This window comes from Gorilla gorilla, chromosome 17, assembly GCF_029281585.2.
Source record: "Gorilla gorilla gorilla isolate KB3781 chromosome 17, NHGRI_mGorGor1-v2.1_pri, whole genome shotgun sequence".
Taxonomy (NCBI): domain Eukaryota; kingdom Metazoa; phylum Chordata; class Mammalia; order Primates; family Hominidae; genus Gorilla; species Gorilla gorilla.
This window is the reverse complement of record NC_073241.2, coordinates 80081706-80098761: the sequence shown is the minus strand read 5'-3', so window position 1 is coordinate 80098761 and position 17056 is coordinate 80081706. Positions and strand designations below refer to the sequence as shown.

The window sequence follows — 17056 nt, the reverse complement described above, 5'->3', positions numbered from 1 at the left end:
AACAAGCACATGAAAAGATGCTTAGCCTCATTAGTCATTAGGGGAATGCAAATAAAAACCACAAAGGACAGACCACTTCATACCTACTAACATGGATCTAGTAATAATAACAATAATAATGGAAAATAAAAGTTGGTAAGGATGTGGAGAAATTGGAACCCTCATACGTTGCTGGTGGGAATGTAAAATGGTGTAACCACTGTGGAAAACAGTTTGGTGGTTCTTCAAAAAGTTAAACATAGAATTACCATATGATGGCCAGGCTGGGTGGCTAACGCCTGTAATCCTGACACTTGGGAGGCTGAGGTAGGCGGATCACTTGAGGTCAGGAATTCAAGACCAGCCTGGCCAACATGCTGAAACCCCATGTCTACTAAAAATACAAAAATTATCCAGGCATGGTGGCATGCGCCTGTAATCCCAGCAACTCAGGAGGCTGAGGCAAGAGAATCCCTTGAACCCAGGGTCAGAAGTTGCAGTGAGCTACTGCGTTCCAGCCTGGGAGACAGAGTAAGACTCTGTCTCAAAAAAAAAAAAAAAAAAAAGAATTACCACATGACTCAGCAATTCTACTCCTAAGTATATGCCCCAAATAACTGAAAGCAGATACAAATAGTTGTGCACAGATATTCATAGTAGCATTATTCAAAATAGCCAAAACAGGGAAACAGCCCAAGTGCCTATCAACAGGTGAATGGATAAACAAATTGTGGTATAACCATGCAATGGAATACTATTCAGCCATAAAAAAGAATGAAATACTGATACATGCTACAACATGGATGAACCTTGAAAACAATATACTAAGAAAAAGAAGCCAGTTATAAATGATCACAATAATGTATGATTCTATATATGTGAAATATTCAGAATAGGTAAATCCATAGAGACAGAAGGCAGATTAACATTGCCTGAGGCTGGGGGAGGATGGAATATGGAATGAATGCCTAATGGGTGCAGGGCTTTCTTTTGGGGTGATGAAAAAGTTTTGATATTAGACAGAGGTGGTGGTTGCAGAACATTGTTTAAATGACTAATTGTATGTTACACGGATTTCACCTAAATTAAAAGAAAATCATCAGGTTACTCATATCTACAAAGTACAATTGAAATCAAGCTCTTTAGAAGTCAGAGTCCTCCACAGCTGGCCTTTAACTAGCCTCTGTAGCCTATCTTCTACCTCTCTCCTACTATTTTGTTACTGCTACCATCACCACGATACTGCATGGGATCCCGTTGACTCCCAATGTGTCATATATGCTCTGCCTCTGCTTCCAAGCTCACCAGTGTGCTTTGGGAAGTCTCCACCAGCTGTTCCAGCCCACGGTCCTCTCTCGACTTCAGTGGCTCTTAACTTTATGCCCTTCACATGTATACTTATGCAACAAACCTGCACGTTGTGCGCATGTACCCTAGAACTTAAAGTATAATAATAATAAAAAAAACCAAACTTTATGCCCTTGCCACTCAAAGCATAGTACCTGCTTGGAATCCCCTGGGAGCTTGGAAGAAAGGCAGAATCTCGAGTTCCCGCTGCAGACACTCTGAACAAGATCTTCAAATTATTTTAGTGCATATTAAAGTTTGAGAAGTGCTGGTTTGTACTAGTTGGACCCAAGTCAAGCTGTGATCAGAATCACTTGGTAAGCTACATTTATGTATATTATATTCTTTCAATAATACATGCACATGGTAAAATTACAAGCTGTACATATACAAAAAAGGTGAAAAAAGTAAGTTTCCCTCCAATTTCAGTTCCTCGGATTTCCAGCCCAGAGGCCATCTCTCTTAATGTTTCTTGTGTATTTTTCCTCCTCCTATGCATATGCAAGCGTATATGTACATATGTATTTCCTGCCCTCATTTTGATTTTACACGAGTGGTAACATACTGTACACATGGATTTGCACTTTTCACTCAACACTATATCGTGGAGATTATTTTAGCACATGTTGATCTGCCCAGTATTCTTCTTAGTGACTGCATAGCAGTCGTTGTAAAGTTGTATAGTTGTAATATATGTAATTTATTTATGTTCAAACCATTGGCTGGGGACAGTGGCTCAAGCCTATAATCCCAACACTTTGGGAGGCTGAGGCAGAAGGATTGCATGAGCCCAAGAGTTTGAGACAAGACTGGACAACGTAAAAAAAAAATAAAAAATTAATTGGGCATGGTGGCATGCACCTGTGGCCCCAGCCACTCAGAGGCTGAGGCAGGGGGACTGCTTAAGCCTGGGAGGTTGAGGCTGCAATGAGCTGTGTTCCTGCCACTGCACTCCAGCCTGGGAGACAGAGCAAAACCCTGTCTCAAACCCCTGCCCCACTCCCGCTTCCCCTGCCCAAACCATTAAAGAACACAATATTGTTTATTACAGTGCTATGGTGGCTATCCTTTGTGTATATCTTTGAACATATGATGTGTTCATATCTATAGGATTAAAGAATTGCCAATTACATGTGCTTTAAAGTGGTAAGAGATAGTGCCAAATCCTCTCTAAAAAGAGGTACCGATTTACATTCTCACAGAACTTTTAAAAACACAAAATTTGAGGCTACTCTGTATTTCAATTCATGAGAACTCTGTGGGCAGAGCCTGGGAATCTACATTTTACTTCTTTGTTGACAGTGATAAAAGAAATCTGCAGAATGCAGTGGGGAACTAGAGGGCAGATCCCCCTTGACCCCCAAGCTGCTATTCCTCTTGGGCTGCCTTGGGTTGCTATTCATCTGTGTGACTGTTCTATCTCACCACAGTGGAAGGTTCCTAAAGACAGACCTCAGGATTGCTGCCTCTTTGTATTCTTACCCCAGCACAATGCATTGTACAACAATGTTTGTTGATGATGAGTGTCTGTGGCACATGTGATTTTGTTTTGTTTTGTTTTTAGTTCCATGGACCAAAGACAGAGGAGAATCCTGGGCCAGCCCCTTTCCATCCCTACTTCCCAGCCCAAGCAGAAAAGGACATCAATGATATCTTTCTTTTCCAAGGTCTGACACAAAATATTATGAACAAATTTCTCCTCCCAGCAGCTGTTTTGTAAGATGTATGTTTGCTTGGTCTGTGGTTAGTTAGGCCTGCTCCACTGAAGTTCCTTCTGAAAAAACTTTGATGACAGTTCTTTTAACATGGATAGGATGTTTACAGGATGACAGGAAGATAAGTTGAGAATAATTTAACTTGCTGCTAACTCAATAATACAAATATGGAATGAGGCCGGGTGTGGTGGCTCACCCCTGTAATCCCAGCACTTTGGGAGGCTGAGGCAGGCGGATCACTTGAGCTGAGGAGTTCTAGACCAGCCGGCAACATGGCAAAACCCTGTCTTTACCAAAAACACAAAAATTAGCTGGGCATGGTGGCATGCGCCTGTAGTCCCAGCTACTCAGGGCTGAGGTGGGAAGATCGCTTGAGCCCAGGAAGTAGGGGTTGCAGTGAGTTGAGATCATGCCACTGCACTGCAGCCTGGGTGACAGAGTGAGATGCTGTCTTAAATTAAAAAAAAAAAAAGATAAGATAAAAAAGGAATGAACTGTAATGAAAATCCAGGAATACTAATGAAGCTTGGAAATCACCAAATCTCATCCATAGCACCACTGAGATAGCTGAATCTCAAGCCAGTCTGCCCCTCTAGGCCCCTTTCTAAGGATGGGGGGGAGGTGGCTTTTGTCTTCTTTGATCTTGTCTGGGTATTTCGTCATCTTGATTCTGACTCTAGCACATGTTGCGGTCTTCTGGGTCCTGCTGCACACCAGGGTCTTCCTGCATGAGAGCTCACAGGCTTGCCACAAAGGCTCAGAGACTAGCCTATCTCTTGCCCCATCCCTAGCCCTGCAATTACTTAGAGTTTAGTGTTTGTGTTTGTTTGTTTGTTTTTGAGACAGAGTCTCGCTCTGTTGCCCAGGCTGGAGTGCAATGGTGTGATCTCAGCTCACTGCAACTTTCGCCTCCCAGATTCAAGCAATTCTCCCTGCCTCAGCCTCCCAAGTAGCTGGGATCACAGGCATTCGCCACCACGCCCAGCTAATTTTTTGTATCTTTATAGAGACGGGGTTTCAGGGTTTCGCCATGTTGGCCAGGCTAGTCTCAAACTCCTGACCTCAGGCGATCCACCTGCCTCGGCCTCCCAAAGTGCTGGGATTACAGGCATGATAGAGTTTAGTTCTTAAAGTACAGGTGTCTGCATCAGACACACAGTGTTCCCCAATTTGCATTATGCATGCATTTCTCTTCCTGTTCTTAACTGCATGCTCAGATGCATGCATTCTGGAGTTGGGACATCCTTTAAGTGCCCTGAAATGTTTGTAGATGTGTACTACATCAGTGCTGAAATGTTTGCAGATGTGTACTAGATTAATCCTGAAATGTTTGTAGATGTGTACTAGATTAATCCTGAAATGTTTGTAGATGTGTACTAGATTAATCCTGAAATGTTTGTAGATGTGTACTAGATCAGTGCTGAAATGTTTGTAGATGTGTACTAGATGTTTGCAGATATGCTTTGCTAATTGTGTCAAGTGCTATTGAGAGGTTGAGTAAGGTGACTACTGAGAACTGACCCTTGGAATTAGTCATTTGGCAGGGTAGGGGTGAGGGGACATTAGCCTGATTGCAGAGGGTTCAAGAGGCAATGGGAGGAGACAAACGGGAGAAAACAAGTATAGATGTCTTTCAAGGCATTTGGCTACAAAGGAGAGCAGAAAAATGGGAAAGAGCTGGAGAAGAAGGGGTAAAGGGAGCTCTTTGAGGAGTAACGGCACACCTTTCCCTGTGAAACGGATCCCTATTCCCACATCACATCAACACTGATCAAGTCCTCTTTTTTTCAACTTCTATCACACCCATAGCTGCTCTAGAGCCTCTCCCCTTAATCTCCTAAACCTACCTCAACACCAGCCTGCACTATCTTTATTGCCCTCTTTCTCCATCAATTTCTTCGTTATGTAGACCAAATGAGTACATTTCCAACAAAACCCAGCCATCTTTAGTAGGAGAAAGAAGGGGTAAAATTGAGCAGGCAATCACGGGATTTTCTTTAGAGGGAGGGATTGGGGTTGGGATTGGGTATGACTCTGAACACTCCCAAATTAATACATTTTTGACCCATCACCCAGGTCTCTTGGAAACTGAGGTTCCAGAAGCGGGAGCCTCTGAAGAATGTGTTTTTTATCTTGGCAGAAAGAGCTCGGGACCCCAGTGCTAAAAAGCGTCACATGGCAATGAGAAACTTGGGAACCATGGCCTATGAAGCCCCTGACAAGGTAGGGAAGGGGAGTGGGGCTCAGCCAGCTCCCCAAGCCTCTCCAACCACCTTGGTGTGGAGACTCCCAGGGCTGGAGTATGGTCTCTGTTGTATTAGGTATCTATCACCCCGGAACAAACCACCGCACACTTAGCAGCTTACAGCAACACGTGTTGATTATCTCGGGTTTTCGCGGGTCAGGAGTCCCGGTGCAGCTCAGCTGGGTCATCTGCTCAGGATCTCACGAGGCTGCAATCAAGCGTCTGCCAGACTGCATTCCTTCCTGAAGCTCAGGGTTCGCTTACATGGTTGTTGGCAGAATTCAGTTACTTCCCATTGTGGGACAGAAGTTTCTGTTTTTTTGCCTGCTGTGTGCCGGGGGCCACTTTCGATGCCTAGAGGCCACTCTCTCACAGCAGGCAGCTCACTTCCTCCAGGCCAGCAGGAGGGTGTTGCCTCCTCCTGTCTGCTAAGACAGAGTCTTACGGGCTGGGCCGTAGTGGTTCACGCCTGCAGTCCCAGCACTTTGGGAGGCCAAGGCGGGTGGACCACTTGAGGTCAGGAGTTCAAGACTAGCCTGGCCAACATGGTGAAACCCCATTTCTTTTATATTTTTGTAAAAATACAGAAAATTAGCCAGGCATGGTGGCATGTGCCTGCAATCTCAGCTACTCGGGAGGCTGAGGCTTGAGCAGAGATCACACCAGGCACTCCAGCCTGAGCAACAGAGCGAGACTCCATTTCAAAAAAAAAAGATAGAGTCTTATGCAATGTAAAGTCATGTCTGTAGGCTGGAAGCGAGTCACAGGTTCCTTCTGCACTCAAGGGGAGGAGACTCATTCAGGGTGTCACTCATTCAGGGTCATCTTAGGCTCATGACACCTCAGCAATATCAGCTGTGAGAGACAGAGCTGCAGGAAGGATAAACTCACAGTTGTTACCCTTCCTGGTGAATTTAAGTGATTTTTTTTTTAGTAATTTAATGTTTGTTTCGTAAAAGATGTTTTTCCCACCTCCTCCTTTACCATCCGCCAACTTCAGTGTCCATTTTGTCTCCTCCCCACTATAAAGGTACCTAGTTCTCCCCAGGCCCTGAGATCACCCAGGTCTGCTGCCCTGTTTGAAGAGCCCCGCCGAGCCTCACCCACCCACATGCCACACTGTTTTCCTTCCTAGGCTGAGTTGGGCTCTTGGGTTGGGTTAATGGAAGCATTTGTATTTTAATGAGAGTTGTGCAGATCTTGAAGAAAGCCCTGGTCTATTAGTTCAAGTCCTAGGTTATTAGTAGCTTAGATGTGGGGTTGCTTTTCAACCTATGGGGAGCAATTCCTGTGCTATTAATGCTTTTCAAACCTTGGTGACAGGTGAGAAAGTATAAGAAAATTGTCCTCGACCTGCTGGTGTATGGACTGTATGACCCTGTGAATTTGGAAGTCATCCATGAGAGTATGAAGACTCTGACCGTCGTTCTGGGCAAGATCCAGGGGAAAGGTTTGGGTTCCTTCTTCATAGATATCACCCTTCAGACCAGGACTTTATTAGATGATGTAAGTAAATCAGAAAAATTCTGGGTTATTGAAATCAAAATGGGCTTAGAAATATGTCTGTGGGGCCGGGTGCGGTGGCTCATGCCTGTAATCTCAGCACTTTGGGAGGCCGAGGTGGGTGGATCACGAGGTCAGGAGATCGAGACCATCCTGGCCAACATGGTGAAACCCTATCTTTACTAAAATACAAAGAACTAGCTGGGCATGGTGGTGCACGCCTGTAGTCCCAGCTAGTCGGGAGGCTGAAGCAGGAGAATCGCTTGAACTTGGGAGGTGGAGGTTGCAGTGAGCCGAGATCATGCCACTGCACTCCAGCCTGGCAATAGAGCAAGACTCCCTCTCAAATAAAAAAAGAAAGAAAGAAAGAAAGAAATGTGAGCTGCGGGTGGTTTGTTGCTGTGGGAACAAGGTCTCTAGTATTCACTTATTTATTAACACATCTTGTTGAGAGACTAGTACTGTGCTAGGGGTTGGGAGGAAATGTAAAGATGTATAGAATTTTATCTCTAACCCTCAAGGGTTTTTTTGTCTGTTTGAGACAGTGTCTCACTCTGTCACCCAGGCTGGAGTGCAATGGTGTGATCTCGGCTCACTGCAACCTCCACCTTCTGGGCTCAATTGATCCTCCCACCTGAGCCTCCCAAGTAGCTGGGACTATAGGCACATGCCACCGCAGCTGGCTAATTTTTGTATTTTTGGTAAAGATGGGTTTTCACTATATTGCCCAGGCTAGTCTCAAACTCCTGGGCTCAAATGACCCACCTGCCTTGGCCTCCCGAAGTGTTAGGATTACAGGTGTGAGCCACTGCACCTGGCGAGTTTTCATCTTAACAGAGAAGTGGGTATATGTACACTGATGATGATGTACACTGATTGACTAACATGTAGTCAATGCTGTCTTATAAATGTGGCTATAGCAATGATTAGCATCTAGTGAGCCCTCACTGTGTGCCAGGCACAGTGCTAGGCAGTTTACATGAATCATTTCATATAATCTTCCCAATAACCCTGTGAGATGGGCACTGTAATTATCTTCACTTTGTAGACAAGGAAACCAAGGCACAGAAAGGTTAGAACTTGCCCAAATTCACAGAGCCAGGAAGTGGACATGCCATCAGCTCCTCTGACTATAGGGCTACACTCAACTACCAGATGACAAATCAGGCTAAGCAAAAAGTGCACCGGCACATCGTCCAGCCCAAAACTGAGAAGAGTCAGAGACCCTGACTGCAAGCTAACAAGTTAGCCTGCCAGTTATTCTGTCCCTGAAAGACAAGACCTACAGAACAGCGAACAGACCTTTTATTTACTCCCAGAGAGATTTGCATCTCCCCACGCCCTAATTCTCTCTGGAGCCACATGGCGAGAGCCAGACGTGTCAGCAGGACAGAAGGGGAGAAGAGGCCTTGACCTTATGTAACTTGGAGCTCATATGGGAGCTGGGCACATGTGTCTCACCTGCTCCAGAGACACAGAGGGATTTTTGTTCTTGAATGTAAGCCAGTCCTCTCTGGGGAGGGAGCGGGCGAAGGTCCCTACTTACCACCCTGAAGTGTAAGCAGATGTCTCCGGGGAGATGGCTTTAAATCTCTTGGAGATACCATCTGAACTTCGAGGACTTGTTTGTCATTCAACCACTATTTTTTTTTTTTTTTTTGAGACAGGGTCTCGCTGTATTGCCCAGGCTGGAGTGCAGTGGCAGGAACACAGCTCACTGCAGCCTCAACCTCCCAGGCTCAACTGATCCTCCCACCTCAGCCTCCTTAGTGGCTGGGACCACAAGTGCATGCCACTATGCCTGGCTAATTTTTGTAGTTTTTGTAGAGATAGGGTCTTGCTCTGTTGCCCAGGCTGGTCTCTAACCGGGCTCAAGCGATTCTCCTGTCTCGGCCTCCCAAAGGGCTGGGATTTCAGGCATGAGACATATGCCTGGCCTTCAACCATTTTTTTAAACCCTGGTTGCCTGGAATTTTTGAGCAGAAATCCCCAGCCACGTAGAAACACAGAAATTCTTATGCAGAGCTGTTTGCTGACAGTTTACATCTCCATTACAGATAGCACTCTTCACTATCTGAGGCCATGAAGCTCACCTGTGCATGTGTTCCCAGTTAGATGGTTGTCAGACTCCCAGGGGGGGCGAGCATCTGTCTTACGTGTCTGTACATCTTAAAGCATTAGGGTATGGCTTTGAATGGGGTACATTCTCCATTAAAATTACTTAAACACACACACACTACACACACACACACACACACACACACTCACTAATAGAGCCATGAAGATAATACAACCCTAAGCCAGGCATGGTGGTGTGTGCCTGTAATCCCAGCTACTTAGGAGGCTGAGGCATGAGGGTCACTTGAGCACAGGGGTTGGAGGCCAGCCTGGGCAATGTAGCAAGATGTTGTCTCTAAAAAAAAAACAAAAACAAAAAAGAACAACAACCCTAAGACAATTTCTGTATGCATCATGTGCTAAATTTTTTAAAGATACTTCACAATATGATTAGTGCTCCTCAGTCTTGCTGGGTCTCTGTGACCCCCAGTTCTTGGTGCTTCTTCCCCACTGTGAAGACCCACCCCAGCCCTCCTCCCTCCGGTTTACCTGGAGGAGGACTTAGACTACAAAACACTGATATAAAAACCCGTGCACCAGGAGTCAGGTGTTTAGGTTACTATACTGGCTCTGTTACCTGACAGTGTGATTTTGGGCAAGTTCCTTAAGTGCCTTGGGCCTTGGTCTCCTCACTGGAAATGTAATACTTGGACCAAACAGCTCAACTTGGAAAGAAAGAGAGGGCGGAGTCCACTGAAATGCACTCAGGGACAAACCAACCAATCAGACTGGAAGCTGGGAGAGGTGGGAGGGTGTTGGGGGAAGAAACATGATTATTATATCCACTGCAGATAGGAGAAACTCAGACCAAAAGCAAAGAGAAGAGACTTGGCAAAAATGCTGGAGTAATAAACAGGGAACTGGTTGAATGAATTTTGGTGCAGAAAAGAAAAAGAAAAATGAAAACTCTTTTATGTATTGACGTAGAAAGAGCTCTCAGACTGATGAAAACTCAAGGTGCACAACAACAGTGGCATGTGCTTCCATTTATGTAAAAAAGAGGGAAAGGATTATATGATATACATCTTTCTTCTTTATTTTTTGGAGAGATACACACAAAACATAACTTTATTAGCTTGTGGGGAGGAAAATTTGGTGGCTGATGGAGAGGATTAGGAAGTAGACCTACTTTTCCTATAAAGCTTTTTGGTTATTTTGAATTTTGGGAAGTTTATAAATGTATTCTATCTCCAAAACATGAAATAATGAACAAAAAATCTGGGAAGGTGGGAGTAGCACTAGTGATTTCCCAGGCTAGTCCTCTCGTCTGCTGGAGAAGAGGTTCATTGAAGCCTTTGGGCCCTCTTCAAGCCACCCCCACCCACCCAGCTAAGTGCTTTAGACGAGATCTCACCATCCACCCTGTAATGTACAGCCAAGATCGATGGCTGTGATGTGTTCTGATTGACGGCTGTGATGTGTTCTGACCGATGGCTGTGATGTGTTCAGATGCAGTTGCCTTTTGGTAATGATCTGGCTTTCTTATTTTGTTGATGGGGACCGCAGGAGAACGACAGTCTGAGATACTCGGCCTTTGTTTTGTTTGGGCAATTGGCTGCCTTTGCCGGGAGGAAATGGAAAAAATTTTTCACCAGTCAGGTTAAGCAGACACGAGATTCCCTCCTGATCCATTTACAGGACAGAAATCCCCAGGTTGCCAAGGTAAGACCTTGACTCTGCAACCAACAGAGTGACATCTCCATGCTATTCATAAAGGGAGTTGCGAGTTGAGACGCCAGACCCTAGGGTTCCTGCCAGCACTGCTGTAGATACTTAGCAGCGTTTCTGTGTGCATCCTTGACAAGGTGCCTCTTTGGTGTGTAATCTCTCTTTGAGAAAGAGTGTTGGTTTCCATCTGCCCCACCTGCCCAAGCCCAGCACCTGTCAATGCAAGGTAAGCTCAGGGTAATGGGGTTGAGGGCAGAGAGGCACAGGTTTAATCAATGGTGCAGCAGCCCACATAATGAGGATATTTATTCATGCCCAATTAGCTTTTGTCATTGTGCCTGGTATAGATTTCCACCCATGGCTTCTTTTCTTTTCTGTTCTTTTCTCTTTTCTTTCCTTCCTTCCTTCCTTCTTTCCTTCCTTCCTTTCTTCCTTCGTTCTTTCTTTTTTTTTTTTTTTTTTTGAGACAGTTTTGCTCTTGTTGCCCAGGCTGGAGTGCAGTGGTGTGATCTCGGCTCACTACAACTTCCGCCTCTGCGGTTCAAGCAATTCTCCTGCCTCAACCTCCTAAGTAGCTGAGATTACAGGTGCCCGCCACCACGCCCTGCTAATTTTTTGTATTTTAAGTAGAGATGGGATTTCACCATGTTGGCCAGGCTGGTCTCGAACTCCTGACCTCAGGTGATCCACCCACCTCAGCCTCCCAAGGTGTTGGGATTATAGGCATGAGCCATCTTGCTGGGCTCCACCCATGACTTATTAATTTCTTCTGGTAGTTTTGTTTTATTCTTGGAGAAAATTGCATCCCAACAAGGTTGGATCAACTTCAGGCCTGCTTTGGAGTGGGACTTGGTGAACGTTTCAAAACAATTGGGAGCAAAGCTTTCTACCAAACCACTTGCCTTCTTTAAGTTACTGACGGAGAGATTAAATTTAGGAATCCAGTACTACTTTTGATGGGATAATAACAAAGGCTGTGCTAAACTGTAAAGCTACGCCCTTCCCACCAGTCCCCAAATTATAGACATGGCCATTTTATAAGCATACATCCTTTAAGATTCAAATTTTGAAACTACCTGGAAGTTACTTTCACACTTTCAGTGGGCCCCTGACCACAGATTGGGTGCAATCCTCTAGGATACTTTTCCTTGCTTGGGATTATGGAACTCTCTAATAAATAAAATAGTAATATTATTTTTCTCAGGCTTGCAAAACAACATTTCGAGCCTGTTCTCCATATCTGAAACTAAAGGAGGAATACAGCTTCCAGAGTGAAGAAGATCAAAGGAACACTAAGCTCTACCGGCAGCTGGTGAGTGAGCCAGGGTAGGAGAGAATTCTTTTCCGGTCCCTGCCCTCCTGGTGGTTAACACGGAAGGTGGCCAAGCACAAGAAAGAGTTACCCCCCTTAAAACGACTCAGGCCAACTATGTTTATTTTTTTATTTTTTCTTTTTTTCTGAGAAGAGCAAGTGCAGTGGCACCATCTCGGCTCACTGCAGCCTTCACCTCCCAGGTTCAAGCAATTCTCGTGCCTCAGTTTCCTGAGTAGCTGAGATTACAGGCGTGCACCACCACACCCGGCTAATTTTTGTATTTTTAGTAGAGATGGGGTTTCACCACGTTGCCCAGGCTGGTCTTGAACTCCTGATCTCAAGTGATCTGCCTGCCTCAGCCTCCCAAAGTGCTGGGATTACAGGCATGAGCCAGCATGCCCGGCCAAGCCAACTGTGTTTTGATTGTAATTGACCCATCATACAACGTAAATGGCAAAACGCCTGGAGGATCAAGCACAAGATATATTGGCAGTTCCAATTCAGGTCACTAGCTGGATACAGATGATGCCTCCACCTCTCCTGCTTATCCGCATGCCCTGCACTGATCACTGCCTACTAGTTACATTGTCAAGGAAGTTTGTTGAATCCTGCCCTCACGCGTACCTTTGCTAATTTCTTTCAGAGCCACTATCATCCAGAGATCCTGCAGTTCTTCTACGCAAATAAAATTCTGTAAGCGCAGAGCAGCAGGGAAATGGTTCTGTATGAGTGCATTGCTGAGCCATCATGTTCCCCTGTTTTATCTCACTGGATGCCTCTTCTCACTGCTTGCCTCTTGGGATTGTAATGGAAAAGAGGGTGCTGTGAGAGCAATCAAAGGCAAAAATAATACATGGAATTGTATGATTATATCTAAAGTAAAATTCTAGACTGCTTTCACTTATTTCATTTCCTCCCTATACAAATTTGATGAGCAGGTACACACTTTCTTTAAAACATTCCAAGTGTATATAGATTCAGTGCTTATTTCTCAGCTTTTTCTTTCTTAAGTTCATCTCTGTCACCTAGCTTTTATTTTTAATACTCACTTTCTGAGGCTTAGGAGAATACTTGTTACCTTAAGCGTTTTTTTGTTTTTGTTTTCTGTTTTGTTTTTTTTTTAGTGTATTTGCTATTGATACTTTGCTATTGATACATTTTCTTGCCAAGATTTATTTAAAGTTGGCCAAGATACCAAGAAGGTGGCTTGCAGGGGCATCTTTGGCTTCTCATAATTTTAAACAGTCATTGCTTTCAAGATCATCCTAAACAAGAATTAATAGAGAGAAAAAAATCTATAAAGCATGTGTTGAAAATCCTCAGGCTCATGATAACTTATGGGATAACGATAGTAGGTAACATCGAGTGCTTACAATTCAGTGGGCACGGTCAAAGTGCTTTTTGTAAGTTCTATTTAATACTTGTGGCAACCCTGAGATAGTAAGTACTATTACTGTTCTCATTTTATAGATGAGAAAGCTAACACATAGGGAAATTAGGTAACTTGCCCCAGATAACTCAGTAAACAGTGGAGCTGGAATTCAAACATGTACGGTCTGACTTCTTGAGCCCATACTCAATAATGATGCCATCCTGCCTTTCCGTGGAATAACTGATGGATGGTTAGAAATGTTAAAAACAAAGCAAATGCAAACATCTCTGCTTCTGCTCCTCTACTAAGCCCAGTTAACTTTTGATTTTATATGTACTAAGTATACATTTTTATTAATTTATGTGAGCTGAGTGTTTTTATTAATTACTTTTTGGCTATTAATGTCAATTATTTTGGTGATCAATCCTAGTTATCCAAGGAATCACATCACTCATAAAAATTACAAGAAAAATCTCTAAGTCCCTGTCACCCTCCCTCTAACCAGGTTGCGTCCCAAGCTTCTATAGAAACTCTGGTACCACCCCTGAATTCAGTATCCAGACCACACCCGGAGCGTTTTGTTCAAGACAATTTAAAACACGGGAGATTATAAAAGCTACAGCTGGATCTTAAATGGCATTCTGAGAACGAGGAACTCAATTTTCTGCTGTGGCTCCCAGGGACAGGGTGGTGTGACACAGATGTGGGGATGAGGAGAGCCCTAGGCGAGATGAGGATGTGGGAGATGGCAGACAGAGTGGCAAGTGCCAGGCAGGAATGGATTTTCTTCCTTCCTGTTTTGAATCTGAAGAACATGACAGCAAGAGATTTTAGGAGGGACACAGGCTCAAGAGCAAATGGGTGGTTCTGAGCTGTAAGCCCCCTGCCCCTCCCCAGCACCCGCTCCCCGGATGTTGGCCTCTTTGAAATTTTGTTGCAAGGTTGGTTTAAACTTGATGCAGTTCCATTAAGTGATCAGTGAGTGGTCTGAGAAATGGCTGCATGTGGCTGGCATTCAAAAAGGTGGGGATAGGGTGAGATGGGTGGGGTTACGTGCTCTAGAGTAGAAAAACCTATGCAGTTAATGTCCCTCTGTCGGTTAAAATTGTGGAAGATGCGGTTGGATTATTTGACTTTAAGATTCAATGGTAGCCTTTTATTTTGGTGGCCCCCAATGAGTCATGCCTCCTGATACTCATGTCCTTATTTAGTCCCTTCTGTTTGAATCTGGGCTGCCTTTGTGACTTGCTTTAATCAGGAGATTGTGATAAATGGCACTGTGCCGGGCCTAGAAACCCTGGCAGTTTCCTCGTTTGAATTGTGGGGGAAGCCAGCTTCCACATAAGGAGTTGAACTACCAGGAACAAATGAGAGTGCCTGAGATCACCATGTGAAGGAGAACGGAGACACCCAACCCACAGCAGAGTCCGAGGCCCAGACACATGACACAAGTTGTCCCTTCCAGCCAGACCCGAGCTGTTGAAGCTACTCCAGCTGACACCATATGGAAAAGAGACGAGCGTCTCCATCAAGCCTGTGTCAATTGCGGAAGCATGCACAAAGAATCAAATGATTGTTGTTTTAAGTCATTAACCTTTGGGATAATTTGTCATACTGCAATAAGTAACCAAAGAAGACTCCTTATTATTAACTGTTGTCTTGGCTAATTTTGTTTTGCTCTTCGTAAGTCCTCTTTGAGTTTAAATTCTATTTCCAGAAATTTATGTTATCATGAAATTTGGTGGCAAGAGCAAGGGACTATGTTTTTTTGTTTGTTTGTTTCTGTTTCTCACCATACCTACCACAGAGCCTGGCCATGTGATTAAGGAACATTTGCTGAATGACTAAATGATTCCAAATTGTAGAGGGAATAAAGTCCAATGTCCCGTCTGCCATTTCAGGCTTTCAACCTTCCTTTTCTTCTGTTACTCTCTTTGCTTCAGCCAAGTTTGGGTCCTTTCTCTTCTCTCAACATGTCTTGTTCTCCTATACCCCCTCACCTTTGCTCAGTCTGCTATTTCTGTGTTGAGTCCCCTCCCTGCTCACCTGTACACACCCACCTGGACTCACATGCACACACACACACACATTTCACGCGTATCTCTTATCTGTACTCCAACGCCTAGGTCAAAGTCCTGATCCCCCCAATCAGGGGAGAGCTCGAGTCTCTGAATTCCCAGAACATTCTAGCAATATTATACCACTTATATCTTATCTGAAAAGTTTTTTTTTTGTATATGGCTTTATGTTTTTTTTTTTTTTTATTCTGTTAGATTGAAACTACAGAAGGCAGGGCTGTATCTTGTACATCATTGTATCTCCCTGGTGACTGCAAAAGTACTCTGTAAATGAATGTTGATTAGGGGGAAAAATGTCAGAAAGTCATCTGAAGCTGTCATTCCTTCCTGGGAGGAGCCCATTTTGACAAATGAGGGTCATCAATTTCATTCCTTATAACCAATGTACAGGTTACTTTTATGCTTGTGCATTTCAAGTTTCCCCTTCCCCACGTTTATTTGAATGCCAACCCAAAGGTAATGTTTTGACATTTCTTAATTTTGAACATTGATTTTGAACCTTATTGAGCAGTTGAATGAAAGAAAGAAAAAAGGTATGTTCAAGTGCCCCGACCCTCATGCTAAGTGCCCAGGGTAGAGCTATGCTTGGTCCCCTGTGTCCCTGGTGCTCATGAGATAGGTCTTTCTTTCTTTATTTTTATTTTTGAGATGGAGCCTCACTCTGTCACCCAGGCTGGAGTGCAATGACACGATCTCGGCTCACTGCAACCTCCACCTCCTGGGTTCAAGCGATTCTCCTGTCTCAGCCTCCTGAGTAGCTGGGATTACAGGTGCCTGCCACCATGGCTGGCTAATTTTTTAGTAGAGACGGGGTTTCACCATGTTGGCCAGGCTGGTCTCAAACTCCTGACCTCAAGTGATCTGCTCACCTTGGTCTCCCAAAGTGCTGGGATTACAGGCGTGAGCCACCGCTCCTGGCTGAGATAGGTCTTTCTTAAAGGGGAGAGGGAAGTGGTGGAGAGAGAGGAGAGAAAATGACAAAGGAGGAGGCCGAGAATCTAACAGGTGTGACCAATTCTGCTACTGAATGAGAGCAGAAGCCTGTGAACTTCCAGTTAATAGACCACTTAATTGGGGGAACGCTTGACACGTTATAAAAAAGCACTAGAATGTTTTGAAAGCGAGAAACAACAGCTGTGTAGGGTAGCTAGCAGTTAATGTTGTACAGAAGACAGATATTTGTGCATTTCTGCATTTTCTAAGTTTGCTGCAATGAGCATGTATTACTTTCATAGTTATAAAACACATGCAAAGTGCCCTTTTAAAATGAAAAAAAAGTCCATGAGTGTAAGTGATATATATGCTTTGGAAAGCCTGGGATGGTCATTGTTTACTCTCAATAGTATGTGTTTGCCTTTGTCTTTTTGAGACATTTTGTTTTAATCTGTTGATGACAATAACCTGTTGATAATATAACTTGATGACAAATAAAATGACTTATGATTGATTATCATTTTATTTATGTGACTGAACTTACATTAATTTTGTCTGACCACAGTAGAGTAAATATTTTGTTCCTTTATTTGCATGTTAAATGGTTTCAGGAAAACCCTGGGTTCTAGATAAAGCCAACACATCCTAATTTACTGAGGAGGGATGATTTGATATGCAAAGGCACCTATTATTTACCAAGTTAAGCACTTGGGAGTTAAGGCTCCCAAGCCAGACTTCTAAGATTCCTTATAATAGACACCAACCTAGAATTTCCCGTGATGC

The 17056-nt window shown here is 44.1% G+C and overlaps 1 protein-coding gene across 12 annotated transcripts in view; it reads left to right on the top strand.

The window, feature by feature from the left end:
- MRO (maestro) overlaps nt 1–16787 on the top strand; it is a 30024-nt gene extending 13237 nt beyond the window's left edge. For 4 of the 12 annotated variants that reach the window (XM_055368544.2, XM_055368540.2, XM_055368542.2 and 1 more), the window contains 7 exons: nt 2891–2993; nt 5118–5264; nt 6610–6792; nt 10414–10569; nt 11780–11887; nt 12534–12583; nt 13768–16787. In XM_055368544.2, coding sequence (XP_055224519.1) covers nt 2895–2993; nt 5118–5264; nt 6610–6792; nt 10414–10569; nt 11780–11887; nt 12534–12583; nt 13768–13789 — 765 coding nt within the window. In that variant the 5' untranslated portion in view covers nt 2891–2894 and the 3' untranslated portion in view covers nt 13790–16787. Of the gene's footprint in view, nt 1–2890; nt 2994–5117; nt 5265–6609; nt 6793–10413; nt 10570–11779; nt 11888–12533 lie in introns of all 12 variants that reach the window. The other 8 variants (XM_031003782.3, XM_063699223.1, XM_031003784.3 and 5 more) reach the window with 6 other exon arrangements.
- Nucleotides 16788–17056: the final 269 nt, after the last annotated feature.